At 43.6% G+C, this 18,709-nt stretch overlaps 1 protein-coding gene across 1 annotated transcript in view; it reads right to left on the bottom strand.

Annotated features, from left to right (window-relative positions):
* Positions 1-18,709, bottom strand: part of LOC126349718 (kinesin-like protein KIF12) — a 568,557-nt gene that overhangs the window by 53,461 nt on the left and 496,387 nt on the right. The window contains exon 13 of the mRNA XM_050002454.1: positions 4,940-5,159. Within this exon, the coding sequence (XP_049858411.1) occupies positions 4,940-5,159 (220 nt within the window). The remainder of the gene's footprint in view (positions 1-4,939; positions 5,160-18,709) is intronic.

The raw sequence follows: 18,709 nt of genomic DNA, 5'->3' as shown, positions 1-18,709 counted from the left end.
CTGCACTTTAACTCTGATTCAAGGGATGGCACTGCAAGCAACGCGGGATAGAAACTACATCTATGGAAGTAGAGGGCACCACTTCACTACGCGCCATATCGCTGTTGCTATGACGTATTCCAGCCAATCAGAAGCCGTCCTTTGCATATAAAAGTGGGAACCTCGCTAGTTCACGACAGTCAGTTTTAGCCCTGACGACGACCATGGAGGTAGTGGTCGAAAGCTTGGAGCTTTATCCTGAATTGACGCGGCATGTACACCGAGAGATTTTTATTCAAATCGATCACGTTCTATAACATTCCTGGGTACTTTAAATATTCTCGTACGCCGAGACGTGTAAACATGTAATGCACCCAGGGACATTGTCGAAAGTGATCGATTTGGTGGTACAGGTGCTACGGTTGAGGAGATATGATGTTTCATGGGCGTAATGACCTCCAGATGCCTGAACACGGCGCACTCAGCGGTCAACATTACCGTGACACTGTAAAACTTCTCCATGAGCGTCTATCCAGGCGTGCATTCGGCCCTGTCTCCATTTTTATGGATGACGGTGCGCGACGGCATCGACCGGCGCTGGCGGTGGAGCTCTTGGAACGACAGTGTATTCGGAGAAAGGGCTGACCTACCTTTTCGCCCGACTTGAAAGCCGTAACATACGTATGAGAGAAGTATTGCACCACGCCCACACGCACCGTTGACCATGCAGCAGTTCTCAAACGCGCTGTTGGAAGTACAGAATTCTCTATGAGGAGAATTCCGCATCAAGCTAAACCATTGTGGGAGAACGTTGCAGAGCATGCATTGCAATCCATGGTGATCATGTATCGCCGTTTGTAATGTCTAGGGAACTTACAAGAATAGCGCTGACTTTAGTATAATTATTGCCTTTGACTAACGGTGTCATTTCTGTTCATCTCACTGCGTACATGATCAATTTGGTAATCCAGGTGCCACGATGTCAGGGGCATAATTTCAAAAAGCATAATTTCATATAGCGTCTTAATACTGTCCCTAAATAATTACTTGATGAGACATACATCACTAATATTGTGTAAGGCGGCAGAATAAATGAAGGTCAGTTTCGCACCTTAAATAAGTGTTTTATGCGTCGTTACATGATGGTGAATGTGACACCTAACTTACTTTGGTAGTAATGAGCAGATTTGCCTATAAGAATGTAATGCAAAATGGATGACACTCAATCGACGGTATTAACACACCACTCCTATATAATGCATGTCAATGAGCAGAAGGTGAAACAAGCAGTGAGAGGAAACGTTATGTGAGGAAGCCAGCGCGGGCAGATGCAAAGGCCGCAGCCCGGGAGGCACTACGGAAAGCTCTTAAGGGGGGCGTCCTGCAGCAGGAGTCAGCGACCGGACAGGTGACGCGTACTGCAGAGCGAGTAACGGGCCATCAGAAGTAGGACGGAAAGAAGCTTTAGAAAACTGCGTTTCGGAATTCCAAATGGATACAAACAAAACCAGTGATGCAGTTGATCACGTGAACAGCGAATGGTACACATGTCAGCGGACACGAAACGTCCGACTGGCGGAAACGAACTAGGAAAGAGTAAAATGACGAGATTTCGACGCAATTCGATGGTAGGGCCCTTGCGATTGGTAGAGAAAGTTTCCACAAAACAAGAGGAATGCTCCTATTGGTCAAAAAAAGCCTTGACGTGGAGAACGAAAGAACCCATGTGGGGAGAGAGTTCAGCTACGAGAAAGACGAGAGCGAAATTTTCATGGACTCTTCTCTGAACAGGCGTCAAGTGCAGAACAGAGCGCATTACGCTCTGTGCAATACAGAGGAGAAATTTGAGTGAACACTGCGTTCACTCCGGCTGCTGACATTCAGCTAGATATTAGCTGTATCATCGTTAAGCTCTCACTGCGGAGAAACGAACCAGCCAGTTAGTTAATTGTCCTTGTGAGGACTGAGAGGGCATTTTAATATGCATGCTGCTCCAGCCATGCGCGTTCATATCGCCATATTCCTAGTTTAGGGATGAGTGCATGTTTTCTCGCATCACGAGAAACATGTAGAATTTCTGCTGAAAAAAAAAAAAATCAGCAAAGGCTTAATTACATTTTATAGGAATTTCAGTGGGCGAAAGCAGCCATGCAGATGACAGCTCATCACAGCTAACGTAATTACTGCTCACCGAGGCGTAAACTTGTTGGTTCACTAGCTCGACTCCACTGTAAACTCGAGCGACCTTGGATAATCTTTTGATCAACTTACAAAACTAACCATCCTCCATAGACTTGATTGTCATCCTAAATAGAACCAAACTTTGAATCGGAATCGGACGATTTATCGTAGTATTGGCCAACATCATGGCGTAGTCGTAAGAGTAATTTTGTAATGAAACTTCTAGTTAAAATTTACCATTGTTGTGTTTAGGATTATTTGGCTTTCTGAGGACAAGATGCGTTCATTTGACAACTGTCATAACATTGTCACATTGTAAACTATGTAAATGCGTGTATTTCTGTGATAAGTTTGCAGCATTAAACCAAAGTTATTTACAACTTACACAGTTGCTGTTGATCACACACGAAACTTACAATTGTAATTCGTTACTGTTGTTGTCTTCACTCCAAAGAATGATTCGATTCAGCTCTCCATGGTGGTCTATCCCGTGCAAGCCCCTCCGAGTAACTATTGCAACCTGAATTATTCTGAATCTGCTTACTGTATTCATATCTTTGTTTCTTCTACCATTTTTAGCCTGCGCCCCCCCCCCCCCCCCCCATGCTTCCTTCCAGTACTAAACTAGTGATCCCTTGATGGTTCAGAATGTGCCCTAACAACCGATCCCGTCTTCTAGCTATGTTGTGGCACAAATTTCTCTTCTCCCCAATTCTATTCAGTACCTCCTCGTTAGTTGAATGATTTGCTCATCTAATCTTCAGCATTCTTCTGTAGCACCACATTCGAAAAACCTCTATTCTCTTCCTGCATAAAATGTTTATCATCCACGTTTCATTTCAATCCATGGCTGCACTCCAGACAAATACCTTCAGAAAAGACTTCTAACTCTTAAATCAGTATTCCATGTTAACAAATTTCTTTTGTAAAACGTTTTTACTTGCCATTGCTAGTCTACATTTTATATTCTTTCTACTTAGCCACCATCAGTTATTTTGTTACCCAAATAACAAAACTCATCTACTATTTTACGTGTCCTGTTTCCTAATCTAATTCCCTCAACATCGCCTGATTTAATTTGACTATATTTCATTATCCTTGTTTTGCTTTTGTTGCTGTTCATCTTGTATCCGCCTTCCAAGACATTGTTTATTCTGTTTAACTGTCTTCCAAGCTCTTTGCTGTCTCTGATAGAATTACAATGTTTTCGGCAAACCTCAAAGTATTTTTGTATTCTCCCTGAACTTTAATTCTTACTTCAAATTCTTCTTTTGTCTCCTTTACTGCTTGCTCTACATACAGATTGACTAAATCGGCTATATGCTAAACCCTGGCGCAACTGCTACCTGCCTTTGAAGTCCCTCTATTCTTACAACTGCCATCTGGGTTCTGTACAAGTCTCCTACCTGTGTTTTATCCCTGTTACATTCAGAATTTCAAAGAGAGTGTTTCAGTCAACATTGTCAAAAACTTTCTTTAAGCCTACAAATGGTATAAAAATAGGTTTGCCTTTCCATACACTATCTTCTAAGTTACGTCAGAGGGTCTGTTGCCATGTCTGTTCCTACATTTCTTCGGAATCCAAACTGATCTTCTCCAAAGTCAGCTTCTACCAGTTTTTCCAGTCTTCCGATAGTAATTTGTGTTAGTATTTTGCAACAATGACTTATTAAACTGATAGTTGGGTAATTTTCGAACTTGTCATCAGCTGCTTGCCTTGGAATTGGAATTATTATATTCTTCTTCAAGTCTTAGAGTATTTCGCCTGTCTCATACATCTTGCTCACCAGAGTTTTGTCATGGCTCTCTCTCCCAAGATTATCAGTAGTTTTGATGGAATGTTGTTTACTCCCAGGGCCTTGTTTCGACGTAGCTCTTTCAGTGCTCTATCAAATTCTTCGCGCAGTATCATATCTCCCATTTCATCTTCAGCTACGTCCTCTTCCATGTCCGCAATATTGCCCTCAAGTACATCTCCCTTGTATGGACCCTCTATATACTCCTTCCACCTTTCTGCTTTCCCTTCTTTGCTTAGGACTGGTTTTCCATCTGAGCTCTTGATATCCAAAGGTCTCTTTAATTTTCCTGTAGGCAGCATTTATCTTGCTCCTAGTGATGCATGCTTCTATACCCTTACAGTTGTCCTCTAGCCATTTCTGCTTAGCATTCTGCAATTATTGTAGATCTAACCTTTTAGACTTTGGTACTACCTTTCGCCTGATTCCTTACTGAACATTTATGTTTCTGCTTTCATGAATTAAATTCAATATCTCTTGCTATACCTTGCATTTCTACAAGCCCTCGTCTTTTTACCTACTTCATCCTCTGCTGCCTCCACTGTTTCATCTCTCAAAGCTACCCATTGTTCTTCTACTTTATTCCTTTCCCCTGTTCTTGTCCATCGTTCCCTAATGCTCCCTCTGAAAGTCTATAGAACCTCTGATTCTGTCAAATGGCTCAAATGGCGCTGAGCATTTGGGACTTAACATCTTAGGTCATCAGTCCCCTAGAACTTAGAACTACGTAAACCTAACTAACCTAAGGACATCACACACATCCATGCCCGAGGCAGGATTCGAACCTGCGATCGTAGCGGTCGCGCGGTTCCAGATTGTGGCGCCTAGAACCGCTCGGCCACCCCGGCCGGCCACTTGGAACAGATAACAAGGATGTCTGATGACTGGGTCATGTAGTACACTTTAGAGAGCAGAGATTCCCTAATGGTGCCTGAATTTTAGAAGGGAGGCGTCCAAGAGCCCAGAAGGACGAGGGGACTCACGAGTTGACGTCCTCGAGCTTCTTGAGGAGTCGCTCGTTCTCGCGGCAGACGACCTCCTGGTCGCGCAGCAGCAGCTCGCGCGTGCTGAACAGCTCGAGGTTCTCCCTGCGCAGCGCCGCGTTCTCGGACACATAGTGCCTCGCCAGCTCCACCAGCTCCTCGCGCTCCATGCCCGCCAGCGCCGACGCGTCCGGCGCCGGAGACCGCGGGTCCGCCGAACCTGCGACACACGCAACACGCAACACACAACTCTCACTCAACCGCCGCGGCCGGGAACTCCAGCTGCCGGTGTGGATCTACGTACTTGTGCAGCTTGGCAACAACTTTAGAGATGTGCTAGCGAGCAAAAAACGCAGACATGGAGCTGTTTCCAGTGCTAGCCAACTGCAACTAGCCAATGTTAGCAAAGCGTGGACACTATAACGTGTAGGGACGGGCTGAACCAGGGATGTACAGACTTGCTATTACCATAGACTGCAAGCCACTCACTGCGACTACATAACAGCTGCAAAGCGGGAATAATTGTCTACTGTATAACAAGCTGCAGCCCAGTATGTTTAATATCTGCTGTGCAAAGTGACTGGCCCTGTGCCTTGCTGATACTCATAGTGAATGCAAGCCGCATGGGAAACTGGAATAGCTATAAATTGAAGGACGTATTTGAGTCACTGGGTGGCAACGGGAATTCACCATCTGTTGTTACATTTTGTGATTAATATCTCTTGTATTTTGGGAGAATTCGTTTTCTATTATTTCAGCTTAGGTTTCACTGCTTCAAGTAGGGCAGCATTTGTGGACGACTCAAACTGTTCGTAACAGTTTACATCACAGTTTGGGAAATTTTGTGTTGTGTTTGATTTTTTTTTGACCAGCTCGTGATCTAGTGACTTTTGTTAGTACTATATCCGCAACCTGTCTCAACATTTGTATGACACTGTGGATATTAATTATAAAAGTAACTTTGAACATGGACTAAAACATCTTCTAGGGTACATGTCATATGTAAAGCGACAGCTAACCAATAAATAAGAGTTTGAAATCATATTTCTGTCAAATTCTTGAGATTTCCCTCGTGCCACGATCTAGTGGCGTCTGATGGTACTATATCTAGGATGGGTGTTGCCATTGTACTTTATTCTCACAGGAGGAATTCAGTTTACCTCGATATATTTCGCTTGTTAGGCATTTAATTTTACATTAATTTTCTTCATTGTTTCATCTGGATATAGAAATTTGTATTAAATCGGCCATTAATTTTGAAGTAAATCAATCAAGTACTTTTCGAGATTTTTGGTACTAACGTTTCTCCTTTATACATTTTATATGTTTATATATATTTATCAACAGACAAAATCAGTTGACAACTTTTATGCCTCCGTAATCCACTAATGTTGAAATGTCCCTGTTGTTATTTATCACCGTGTTGTTACACTGCGATAATTCAAAAACAAAACTATCAGACGTTGGCAGGTATATCTGCCAACTGGTATATCTGACCAATTGAACTTAGACTGTGATGCGTTTGTGTCAATAACCAGATTGAGAAAATGTTTCGTTGGATGATATTCTTAAAATTTGCAATTATTGTTTCTCAGTTGTTACAAGAAAAACAGAAGTTGTGGACACACTTGTGCTCGTAGATATTTCTATCCCAACAAAATAGTGTACAGTACCTTGATTTACATTTGTTCTTCTTTTGGCTGTAAGTATTGTAGTAATGAAGCAAGTGTGTATTAATAGTGCGATGTTGAGAACTGGAAAAAACTGCCCTATACTTCAGTACGAGGTCTTGTTTTAGAACACAGATTATAACCGCATTGTTATGCTCTCAGTTGTCTCAAATACATTTTCAATCTCTCGATAGAGAGATAATTCAACATATCGTTGACAGCTGAAATGGGGAAATAGCCACTGCTGCTTCAGACCCCCATCTTATTATTATTTATGAATGGGCTTAAGTGAGATTGATTATTGCAAGTGTGAAAACGTCTCCCATTCAAATGGTTTCACTGTCGGAAATATTAGCTGTTGTATATTGTGAATAATGCTGCTAGTAATCATTAATAGCAGAAAAGTTTGGTAATCCTCGTGGGAAAAGTACAGGCATTGTCTTTTTGGCCTCGCGACATCAGCCTCTGTTCGACATCAACATTGATCCAGAGCTTATATGCCAAAGTCTTATTGAAGTGTCCTGTGAGGACATTTGTTCGTGGGAGCAGGCAGTTGTCATTCTGTGAGTGGTGTTGCAACGTGATATTCTGATACTAGTCCTGACTCGAAAACCTTTGGACAATCGTAAATCATCAGACGGGGTGTTCTGTGTTTCCAAATGATGTTACTTACAATGATCCTTGGAATTTCCAGAGCCTTGGCAATGAGCACAGCTTTGGTGACAGGCGTAGCAGGAGAGTTAGTCAGTGTAGATTATTATCCATTTACTGCTGTTTGTCGACTTCGAGAACCTACCAAAGAGGCCGATTTCAGTCCGGTGGAAAGGTGCTGTTGTAGGCGGAATTGGTATCAGGAACCTTACAGGCATGTGCTTCCGACGTTGGCCTTCCTTACTGTGGCTCACATAGTCTCTAATGGCACAGTGGAGACGTGGCCAATGATAATATACCTGATCTCGTCTAGAGTCTTCATGAATTCCGGGTGACCAATTATTGGAGCATCAAGGAATTACCTCAGGATAGCCTCACTGGATCATAGGTCCTCTAAGACAATGCTCCGTTTATTAAATTGAATTCTCCTATGGCCAGTTCCTCCTAATTCAACAATTATATTGTTTTCAGCAGTGGTTGATCTTCCCTCTGTTCCGCAGCAATGCCATTTAATGCAACCATGACTGAGATTTCATCTATGCTGCCGTGTTCTGCCAAATGATTCCTTAAAAGACTCTCTTGTATAGCACTGTGAACTTGTATGCCTGAAGCCTCAGTGCCCATCATGATAGTTGGCCCAATGGATCCTTCAGGCTAGTCAATCAGTCAATCAGCATAGGAGTGACGATGTGTCTCAACGGTAAATCGTTTGCCAAATAAATACAGCTGGAACCTGTTGATGTCCAATACAACCGCAAGGCACTCTCCCTCAGTTGTAGAGTACTTCATCTCAGACCTTACAATGGAAGCACAAGTTGTCATCTTTCCAGCATCTTCCTAAATTCGTGCGACACCGCTATTTTCATAAAACGTTGGATCTGCAGACGAAAGGACAACGAAAGACAATTTTTGCATCTTTTTCCAAGAAAATTTGGCGTCTCCCTGTAGTAGATCTTGCAAGGGACGTGTCTTGGTACAGAAGTTCTTTATGAATCGTAGGTTGTAAGAGCACATTCTGAGATTCTCACATCGCGAAGAGGCCGAGAAGTCGGAAAATCTCTGACTGCTCTTATTTTCTCTGGATCGCGACGGATTCGATAGCGATTAATTAGGTGACCCAAGATATTTGTTTCTTGGGCGACGAAGAGGCAACTTTTTGGATTCAGGTACAGACCTGCCATCCGAAAACGCTCCAGCACGGCTGTTAGGCAGCTTGGATGATCTTCAAATATCTACGAAAAAAGGACAATGTCATCCGGATAGTATAGACACTTCGGCCGTTTAAGGTGTCGAAACAAGATGTCTGTCACATACTCGAAGGTGGCTAGTGTGTTACACAGTCCAGAGGTCATAGCCTTGAACTTATAGAGTCCACCTGGCGTTATCAAGCAGCCTTTCCGCCATCAGCTTCATCAGTCTCAATTTACCAGTAGCCTGTCTTCATGTCTGTGGTTGGGAAATTCTTTAATCCTCTGAATAGTCTAGACTATCATCAATGCACGACAGTCAATGGAATTTTTTTTTGCGTAAGATTTCTCAGTCGTCGGTAGTCGACGCAGAAACACCATGCCGTCCTCCCGAATTATGTGTCGTCTAGCTGGCGACGCACTATACAATAGCTGCCTAATTTCAGGATGATTCCCAGCGTTGATATAATGTTTTACCGTGGGCTGCTTGGTTTATCTTTTCTCCACAGCGAAATTGAAAGCGCCTGAATATTGGTGTAGGACACTCGCCAACGAGTGTTCGACAACTGCAACGTCTCAAGACTTCAATCATCCCAATAGTCCTATTCACGCCAGTCAACTGCAGGCAACTCGCCGACGTTGTTTCCAGTCAAGCCAGGCCTGTGTGGTAGCTTCCTCCACTACGTTTTCTGAAGAAGTAGCGGCGCACGGTTTCTCTTCGACAGCACTGATCTGCCCTTCCTGGACTGGTTCGGCTCTTGCTACGGCGTACTGTTAGCGATGAGTTGTGATTGCTCCTGGCAGCTGGTGACCCAGTGTTATCCTTGACCACCTACAATGCTTAAGATCATCGCTGGTATGTAGATTTGCTTTGCGAGCATGAGTAGTTTGTTTTTGCAATCGACAAAAGCTTCTCAGTTTAACTGAGCTTCTAGACTGACGACCGTGAACTCATCTCGTTGTTGATAATGGTATAACAACGTTTTCTACGGCAAACAACCGAAAAGAGCAATCTTTGTTACGCTTGGTTGTAAGAATAGGTTCGCCAATCTGCGGCTCTGATCTTCCGCAAACTATGACTGCCTGTGTTGCCTGCAACAAGGCCCATCCGAGAATAACATTAACAGTAATTCTCGCAATACGTGCTCCTGTTGACTGGACGTATTTTCCATCAAGACCATCAGCACAATCGCTGTCGTATTAGGGAATATAGTCTTCTTAACTGGTGACGATAAGCATTCGGCTTTACAGAAAAATAATGCATTAAGTCAATTACCGCGTGGACGACGTGGATAAGATTTCCTGGCATGTTGGTAACTGTCGTCCATGGAGGATTTCCATCTGTGGCGGCCCCTCCTCCATAGGCAATCGCCCTGCTTAGTTTTGCAGAAACTGGTGGCTACGCCAGTGGCTGGTACCTCTGAACAGCGACGAGGAACGGCTATGGCGTGTTGGGGAGTTATGTCGTCCAAGATAGGCGATGGGTTTCGCCGCACAGTTCGTCTGTTGACTGGCGTGAATAGGACTATTGGGATGATTGAAGTCTTGCGGCGTTGTAGTTGTCAAACACTCGTCTTCTTTCTCTGCAAGAGCGTACAATGTGTCCAGGGTGTCCACGGTGGAAACATATCGGCGTGTTTTCCTCCGTCCTCCAAATGTGTGTTCTACTAGGCGGAGGAGTTTGTTGTACTTACATTGGTCGAGTGAACTGCAAAAAGGTGGGAATTTAAGGAGATGGGACCTGGATAAACTGAAAGAACCAGAGGTTGTACAGAGTTTCAGGGAGAGCATAAGGGAACAATTGACAGAAATGGGGGAAAGAAATACAGTAGAAGAAGAATGGGTAGCTTTGAGGGATGAGGTAGTGAAGGCAGCAGAGGATCAAGTAGGTAAAAAGACGAAGGATGTAGAGGCTTATCTCACTAGGGATAAGATAGATACTGCCTACAGGAAAATTAAAGAGACCTTTGGAGAAAAGAGAACCACTTGTATGAATATCAAGAGCTCAGATGGAAACCCAGTTCTAAGCAAACAAGGGAAAGCAGGAAGGTGGAAGGAGTATATAGAGGGTCTATACAAGGGCGATGTACTTGAGGACAATATTATGGAAATGGAAGAGGATGTAGATGAAGATGAAATGGGAGATACGATACTGCGTGAAGAGTTTGACAGAGCACTGAAAGACCTGAGTCGAAACAAGGCCCCCGGAGTAGACAACATTCCATTGAAACTACTGACGGCCTTGGGAGAGGCAGTCCTGACAAAACTGTACCATCTGGTGAGCAAGATGTATGAAACACGCGAAATACCCTCACTCTTCAAGAAGAATATAATAATTCCAATCCCAAAGAAAGCAGGTGTTGACAGATGTGAAAACTACCGAACAATCAGTCTAATAAGCCACAGCTGCAAAATACTAACTCGAATTCTTTACAGACGAATGGAAAAACTAGTAGAAGCCGACCTTGAGGAAGATCAGTTTGGATTCCGTAGAAATACTGGAACACGTGAGGCAATACTGACCTTACGACTTATCTTAGAAGAAAGATTAAGGAAAGGCAAACCTACGTTTCTAGCATTTGTAGACTTAGAGAAAGCTTTTGACAATGTTGACTGGAATACTCTCTTTCAAATTCTGAAGGTGGCAGGGGTAAAATACAGGGAGCGAAAGGGTATTTACAATTTGTACAGAAACCAGATGGCAATTATAAGAGTCGAGGGACATGAAAGGGAAGCAGTGGTTGGGAAAGGAGTGAGACAGGGTTGTAGTCTCTCCCCGATGTTATTCAATCTGTATATTGAGCAAGCAGTAAAGGAAACAAAAGAAAAATTCGGAGTAGGTACTAAAATCCAGGGAGAAGAAATAATAACTTAGAGGTTCGCCGATGACACTGTAATTCTGTCAGAGACAGCAAAGGACTTGGAAGAGCAGTTGAACGGTATGGACAGTGCCTTAAAAGGAGGATATAAGATGAACATCAACAAAAGCAAAACGAGGATAATGGAATGTAGTCGAATTAAGTCGGGTGATGCTGAGGGAATTAGATTAGGAAATGAGACACTTAAAGTAGTAAAGGAGTTTTGCTATTTGGGGAGCAAAATAACTGATGATGGTCGAAGTAGAGAGGATATAAAATGTAGACTGGCAATGGCAAGGAAAGCGTTTCTGAAGAAGAATTTGTTAACATCGAGTATAGATTTAAGTGTCAGGAAGCCATTTCTGAAAGTATTTGTATGGAGTGTAGCCATGTATGGAAGTGAAACATGGACGATAAATAGTTTGGACAAGAAGAGAATAGAAGCTTTCGAAATGTGGTGCTACAGAAGAATGCTGCAGATTAGATGGGTAGATCACATATCTAATGAGGAAGTATTGAATAGGATTGGGGAGAAGAGAAGTTTGTAGCACAACTTGACCAGAAGGAGGGATCGGTTGGTACGACATGTTCTGAGGCATCAAGGGATCACCAATTTAGTATTGGAGGGCAGCGTGGAGGGTAAAAATCGTAGAGGTAGACCAAGAGATGACTACACTAAGCAGATTCAGAAGGATGTAGGTTGCAATAGGTACTGGGAGATGAAGAAGCTTGCACAGGATAGATTAGCATGGAGAGCTGCATCAAACCAGTCTCAGGACTGAAGACAACAACAACAACAACATTGGTCGGATGCTGGGTTGTCATTTGATGACTGCGGCGTATAATTGAGAGTTGGCCGACCCCATGTTTCGTGGCGCGTTCAACTAGTGGCGGAGATTGGTGCTATATATCGATACACCTCGTCTCCAATTCTTTTCATTAATTTCTGACGTATGCGGTCGACATCCATGACTGCTAAATCTTCTGAAATCGATCCGACATTTCTGGCTGCCATACACTGCTATATCTCTTCCCTTACTATGTTTTGTATAGGAGGAGCGAGCCGATGGTGGCCTTCCATAACTACCATAGGGACCACATTCCGCCATTGGTAATACCTCTCCGTCCTTTACCAGAATAGCTTGGTACATGTCCTCTGCGACTCCATTCATCAAGTGTGAGACTTCGGCGGCTTCTGTCATACTCGGATTTACGATGCGGCCTAAGACGAAAACGTTGTGTATCCACGACTGCATCATTTCCCCACGACCTGGGCCCTTTTTTTCGATTGTTCTTCTGTTAGCGGACTAGCCGCTGTTTGTCGCCAAACGTTGTTATCCGTTTGGATCGGAATTTCTCTCAGCTATTGAGCTTCCCCTCATTGTTCTGGAAACACTGCTGGGCTGTGCCGTCGAAGAAAAAGCACTCATTTGCCAAACGCATCATGTCGTCCAAGCTGCTATATTTGGTGCCGCGGTCGCATCCTTTCAACCACTTCATCGAGTCCTCACCAGAGTCTCTGGAAAACACTGATGGATGCCTGACGCGCAGCTGTCGTATAATGTTCTTTTGGAATCCACCGACCTCCTGAATATACGATTTACTTACTTGTATTCTGATTCCTGTCCGTATAGGGGACGTCTTTTACGTTATCTAATCGGAGCGACGGTGAAGTAAATGTTTTGAAGTACCCAGCACTTGCACCAAATAGTGCCACATCGTAAACAATAGAGTAGAGCACTTGCCCGCGAAAGGCAAAGGTCTTGAGTTCGAGTCTCGGTCCGGCACATAGTTTTAATCTCCCACGAAGTTTCATATCAACGCACACTCCACTGAAGAGTGAAAATCTCATTATGGAAGCAAAAGAGTGTTCGTCAGTGAAGTACAAAACTTAGCACTGAGGGCACGTTTATTACGGACACCAACGTATAGGCAGAACAGAACTGCCTCTCACACGGAGAGAAAAAAAATGGCTCTGAGCACTATGGGACTTAACATCTATGGTCATCAGTCCCCTAGAACTTAGAACTACTTAAACCTAACTAGCCTAAGGACATCACACAACACCCAGTCATCACGTGACAGAGAAAATCCCTGACCCCGCCGGGAATAGAACCCGGGAACCGGGCGCGGGAAGCGTGAACGCTACCGCACGACCACGAGCTGCGGACTCACACGGAGAGAGATGATATTTATACATACATGTAATGGTTCAGAACATGGAAGCATTACAAACATAAGAAAATCAGAGAACATTTTAGAAAAGATAAATTCTCAATAACAAATATTTGTTTTTGATCAGCGACGTCGACCTCTACTCCGCATTGCATGCAGTACAATATCTATGCACTAGCCCACTTCAGATCGATCGTTGTCCGTGTTTCCCAATTTGGACAGTCCTCTGGTGTTGCGATTACATTTACTGTTCTAATGTTTATTTATTGCTTTGCGGTAAAACGCTATTCGCACTTTTCATTTGTTACAACTCAATGGAAAAACTTAAAAATGTTCTGAAGCTGTCAGTTACTTCCGTTTTTTTGGCCATCATTTCTGTGAGTGTTTGAATAATGTGTGATAGCTTTCCTTCGTCACGCGGTGTCAGAAGTTCCCAAATGAACGACACTATTGTGACAGACAGCGTGGCTTTCAACCCACAAAAGTTGCCTCACGACAGGGGTTTTAAGAAAATATCATGAGGTACATGTTCTACACTTGTAACAATTACCTTACTATTGCAGTCACCTGCGTCTCTGCAGATGTTTCAAAATTTTCGAATGTACTTATTATTATTGTTATTATTGTGTAACTGCAACAATAAAATACGCAATGAAATTGCTGTACTTATGAGTAAACTTTCTCGTCCTCGTACTTTGTTCTTTTGACTGGTGGTGTTTTAGGAGCTGCTGCCGATCTCACAGGAAGTGCAATTCGTTTACCAATGCGAAAAAAGTTAATGCTAGTAAGTACTCTAACCATCGTTCAGTCAATATTCACCGAGCGACTAAGGAAAACTAAATAAAAATATGTTACTCTACGAGTGAATTCTGGGAAATGTTAAAAGATATGATCTCAGCTTTACAGCGCAGTGTTTACCTTTGTAGACTAAAATACTTATCATTCTTTACTCCATCTGTAAACCAAATTTAAACAGTCTTGTTAATAAAGCAATTATCAAAAGGGTTTGTCTGGTTCAACAAGTTCTAATAAAAGGAAGGGTCCCTGATGATATAGACTCGTTTCTGCAACGAACTCATTACTGAAATCATAGGCTATGAAAGAAAGCAATGAGTTAGACTCGCTGACGCTCGTCTGTTTGCTCTTGATATCTGAGTAAGTCGTTAGTCAGAGTGCAGCAATTTGTTCTAAGAACTGTGTATCGATCTTTCCTGGCCGCGCGAGGGAGAAGTCGTGTTGAGATTGCCCTGTGCGATAACACCCTCTTCTTAAAGACTGGAGACAGATAACAACGAAATGCTGCCAACAAAGATTGGTAAATGAACGGGAGGTCATACTTCCGTGCAAACAGACAATGTATCTTGAATATTTCTTTATATCACCCAGCCTATGCGTACAGTGTTTTCTAGTAGTCAAATAAAAGCTATGAGCTGAATCTCAGCCAAAACAAAGCAAAGGGTGGCAGTCAGTCAAGGACTACTTTAGGGATATGATTTAAAAATTTTTTTCAAAGGCCCAGTCAAATCTTTACAAGTTTTCTCACATACCAACTTACGCTGTGGCAACGTGACCCAAGTTGCCTGTCTTTCAGAACTGAGGCAGTCTTGTCCAGTTAAAGCTGCTGACAAGAGACTGCTGAAACTGCTAGGGAGTTCAAGCCAATGGCTTTAGCCAATAGCGTGCGTCGGATACAGGTTACGTGTGTGGACGCTAGAACGTTCCGCAGTGCAGAGTACAGTTGCCTCTCTCTCTTGTGATCCAGTTCTCGAGCAGAAAATACGTCTTCCTCAGGAGGCAGAGCCTCTGGTTCTGCGTTTCAAAACCAGCCACCAACGTAAGTTAGCATGAACCGCCTCCCATTCCGTTGCCCATTTCAATTAGTCGTTCGACATCCAAGACTGTCCTAAACCTGGTAACTTCTAACCCCAGGAGCGGCCCTTGTATACCGTGCACTGAAATACATCCCATTTATTTTACCTAATTTCTTGTTGTGCCATTTAACAGCAGCCCTTTAGACCGACTGCATATTGTCTCTGTAAGCCGGATGCAATGACCTTTTCCCCCTTCCCTGCCCTTGTACACAATAGAATAAATACAATATCAATGCACAGTTTGAGGCAAGTATTTTGTATTTCTTATGAGAACATGTTTCAAACGCAGAAAATGGATGTAGCATTTTGGTGTGTCAGGAGAAACGCCAATACCGAGTGATTACACTGAACATACTGCATCATGTCATTCCCAGTCCATTGAATGGTTCTTTTTGGTCACTGTAGACTGAAGTCCCAGTTTCTGGTATCTGGAGGAAGGGGGCTGACTTCATCCGTCCTGGAGAGGCCGGATTGGACTTCCTGTAATCCAAATAACTTACGGGTTTGCTGCCGGGTGACGTCGTCGACCACCGCCGATATTTCGACAGGAGCACACCCTGCCATTCTCAAGGCACAAATGGAAAAGGAAGCAATGTGCAAGGAAACCCGTAAGTTATTTGAACTTTCAATTCGCCGTGAAAAGTTAAGGTCTCACTTCCCGTAATCCGTCTAAAACGGTTTGTGCTGGAGCCAAATTTTCTGGCATAGGGGTTGATAATTTTTCATGACGACAGATGTTTTCCAGCACTTATTGGAAATAAATTTTTAAAAGCGCAGACTAGAAGTCGTTCTTTGAGGAACAGTAAAAATATTAGTAGAAGCAGTAAGTGGCCAGTGGAAGATCCTTTTTGTAACGCTGATCGCCTGAAGAATCTAAATGTTAAAACAAATTTTATGGAACTTCTTGGAGCTCGTCTTTGCGTCTATAAGAGGTGATTTGTGCGCTCTGTGGTCTGATGGTGCTGTTTCAAAAGTGTCGCGTACATTGAATGAGTGACCGTTTGCGTTAGGTAAAGTTTCTTGAAGGAAGTCATCTTTCTGTGTAGGTTGTTGTTTTATTTTGAAATGAACACTTTATTTCAGCTAATATGGCCCCCATGGGCACTATGAAGTTGCCTGGCGGTACAAAATACCAAAAGTTAACAGCAGCTCGAAAGAGAAACATGAAATAAAAATGGAAAAATACGAAAATATACATAAAAGTTGCTCAGTTATTTGCTTAAAATACTATTTGATCAAAAGTATCCGGACGCCCTATGTGATACGGAATTGATAACTAGATGCCACGGGAGGCGGATCCGCCAGTATAGAAAGAGGTGGGGGGGAGGGGTTATGTGTTGTCAGTAGGAAAGCAGTAGCAGCAGAGTGGATCAATCAGGAGATTTCAGTGACTTTGCGCGCGTATTAGTCTTTGATGTCATCTGTGTGACAGATGCATCAGGTTCAAATGGCTCTGAGCACTATGGGACTTAACATCTGAGGTCATCAGTCCCCTAGAACTTAGAACTACTTAAACAGAACTAAGCTAAGGACATCAGATACATCCATGCCCGAGGCAGGATTCGAACCTGCGACCGTAGAAGTCGTGCGGTTTCCGGACTGAAGCGCCTAGAACCGCTCGGCCACCGCGGCCGGCACAAATGCATCAGGGATGGTTACAATGTTCAGAGCGGTGACATCCAGGATCTCTGTATCCATTACAACACCACGTAAAATTTAGCTGCACTCACTTAAATATGCCCGTTGTTTGCTGAAGATTGGGACAGGCAGCTAGGACCCTACCAATCAGTTCCTCTTCGGTTTCTGCTGGTGTTTCGTACACCAAAGCTGTTAAGAAACACTCTAGGAAAAGAATCCATAGGAGTAAGATGTGGCGATGGCACTGGGAAGGGACAGTACTTCCTCTTCCACTCCAACAGAGGTGGTACGTATCCCCCAGGTGCTCACGAACATAAAGTGAGATGGGATGGTGGACAGTCGTATTGAAACTACACCTTCTAGCATATAAGAGATGCAGCTTCCAGCAACTGTGGCAGTACATCTCGAATGAATTCAGGTAACGTGTACCATTCAAACAGGGTGGCAGCAAGTAGTGTTCTATTAGTAGATCTTAATAACGATTCTTTGTTTGATGATATGCTTTTAATGTTAACTGTTCAACGTAGACAGTCTATCACGTAAGATCGTGCTAGTGTTAACCAGTAGCAAAATGTTTTCGACAATGAACTACGTTCAGTCACCCACAGTGTCGATAATTGCTTGTCATCCCCGAGGCATGCACGAGTTTTCCTGCTCTAATATGGCGAGTACACCATTTGTTTATTACATATTTTTACGAACTTCAAACAGGAGCGACTGCTTTTCAGTTACCTTTGTAGTTACTAGTATATTTTTGTAATTTCTTGCGTGTTTGAGTGCTTACTAGGGGCAACCTTTCATTTCATTTTAAAAACAGTGTAGCGTACAGTACCGCCGTTGCCATCGACCGTTGTATCGACCCTCGTATCGTTCAGGCTTTCGTTTGTTTTTGCTTAGAACAGCTCAGTGTCGGTTAATCCGTCAGTGAGAGAGCACCACGAGTTTCTGCTGCTAATAAGGCGAGTACACGGTTTGTTTATTACATATCTTTACGAGTTTCAAACAGGAGGGAGCTCAGAAATGGATAGGCACTGTGATTGCTGTGTACAGATGCGAGCTGAGTTGGTGACCCTTCTCTCACAACTGCAGGTATTGTTGGCATCCGTCACACAGCTTGAGGCTGCTGCCAAGGAGCGTCACTGTGGAGGGTCGGACGCGGGATTGCGAGGGACGTCGAGCACGACCCACGTGTCCCCCGATCGATCCACTGCTGTGGCCGCCCAGGGTACTGCCTGCACTGAGGTTGACCCGTCACCAGTGGTCGAGTGGGAGATCATTCCAACGTCTGGCAGGCAGCGAAAGACTTTCCGTGGGGCCGATCTTAGGGCCTCCCCGGCGGCGGTTGTAAAAAATCACACGAAATCAGAGGAAGAAATCACTCTTGAGCTTCAAAGTCCAGCTAACACAATGGCTGGGCACAGGGAGTTAGAAAGAGTGGAGTGGAACTGTCGAGCAGAGGAGGTGGTGTTACGGTACGGGGATGTTTTTCATGGTTGGAGTGTGGTCCCCCTATTGCACTTAACAAAACGTTGAATGCTGAAGGACGTAAACGCATTTTACAATACTGTGAACTGTGTATAGTAGAGGAACCATTCGGAGACGATGATTGTTTTTATCAATGTGATAATGTACCCTGTCATAAAGCAGCATATGTGTGGTCGTGCTTTGCGGACAATAACATTCCTCTAATGGATTAACCTGCCCAAAGTACCAACCTGAA

Source organism: Schistocerca gregaria, chromosome 1 (genome assembly GCF_023897955.1).
Source record: "Schistocerca gregaria isolate iqSchGreg1 chromosome 1, iqSchGreg1.2, whole genome shotgun sequence".
Lineage (NCBI taxonomy): Eukaryota > Metazoa > Arthropoda > Insecta > Orthoptera > Acrididae > Schistocerca > Schistocerca gregaria.
Note: the sequence above shows the minus strand (reverse complement) of the source record. Positions and strands in the feature narration are given on the sequence as shown.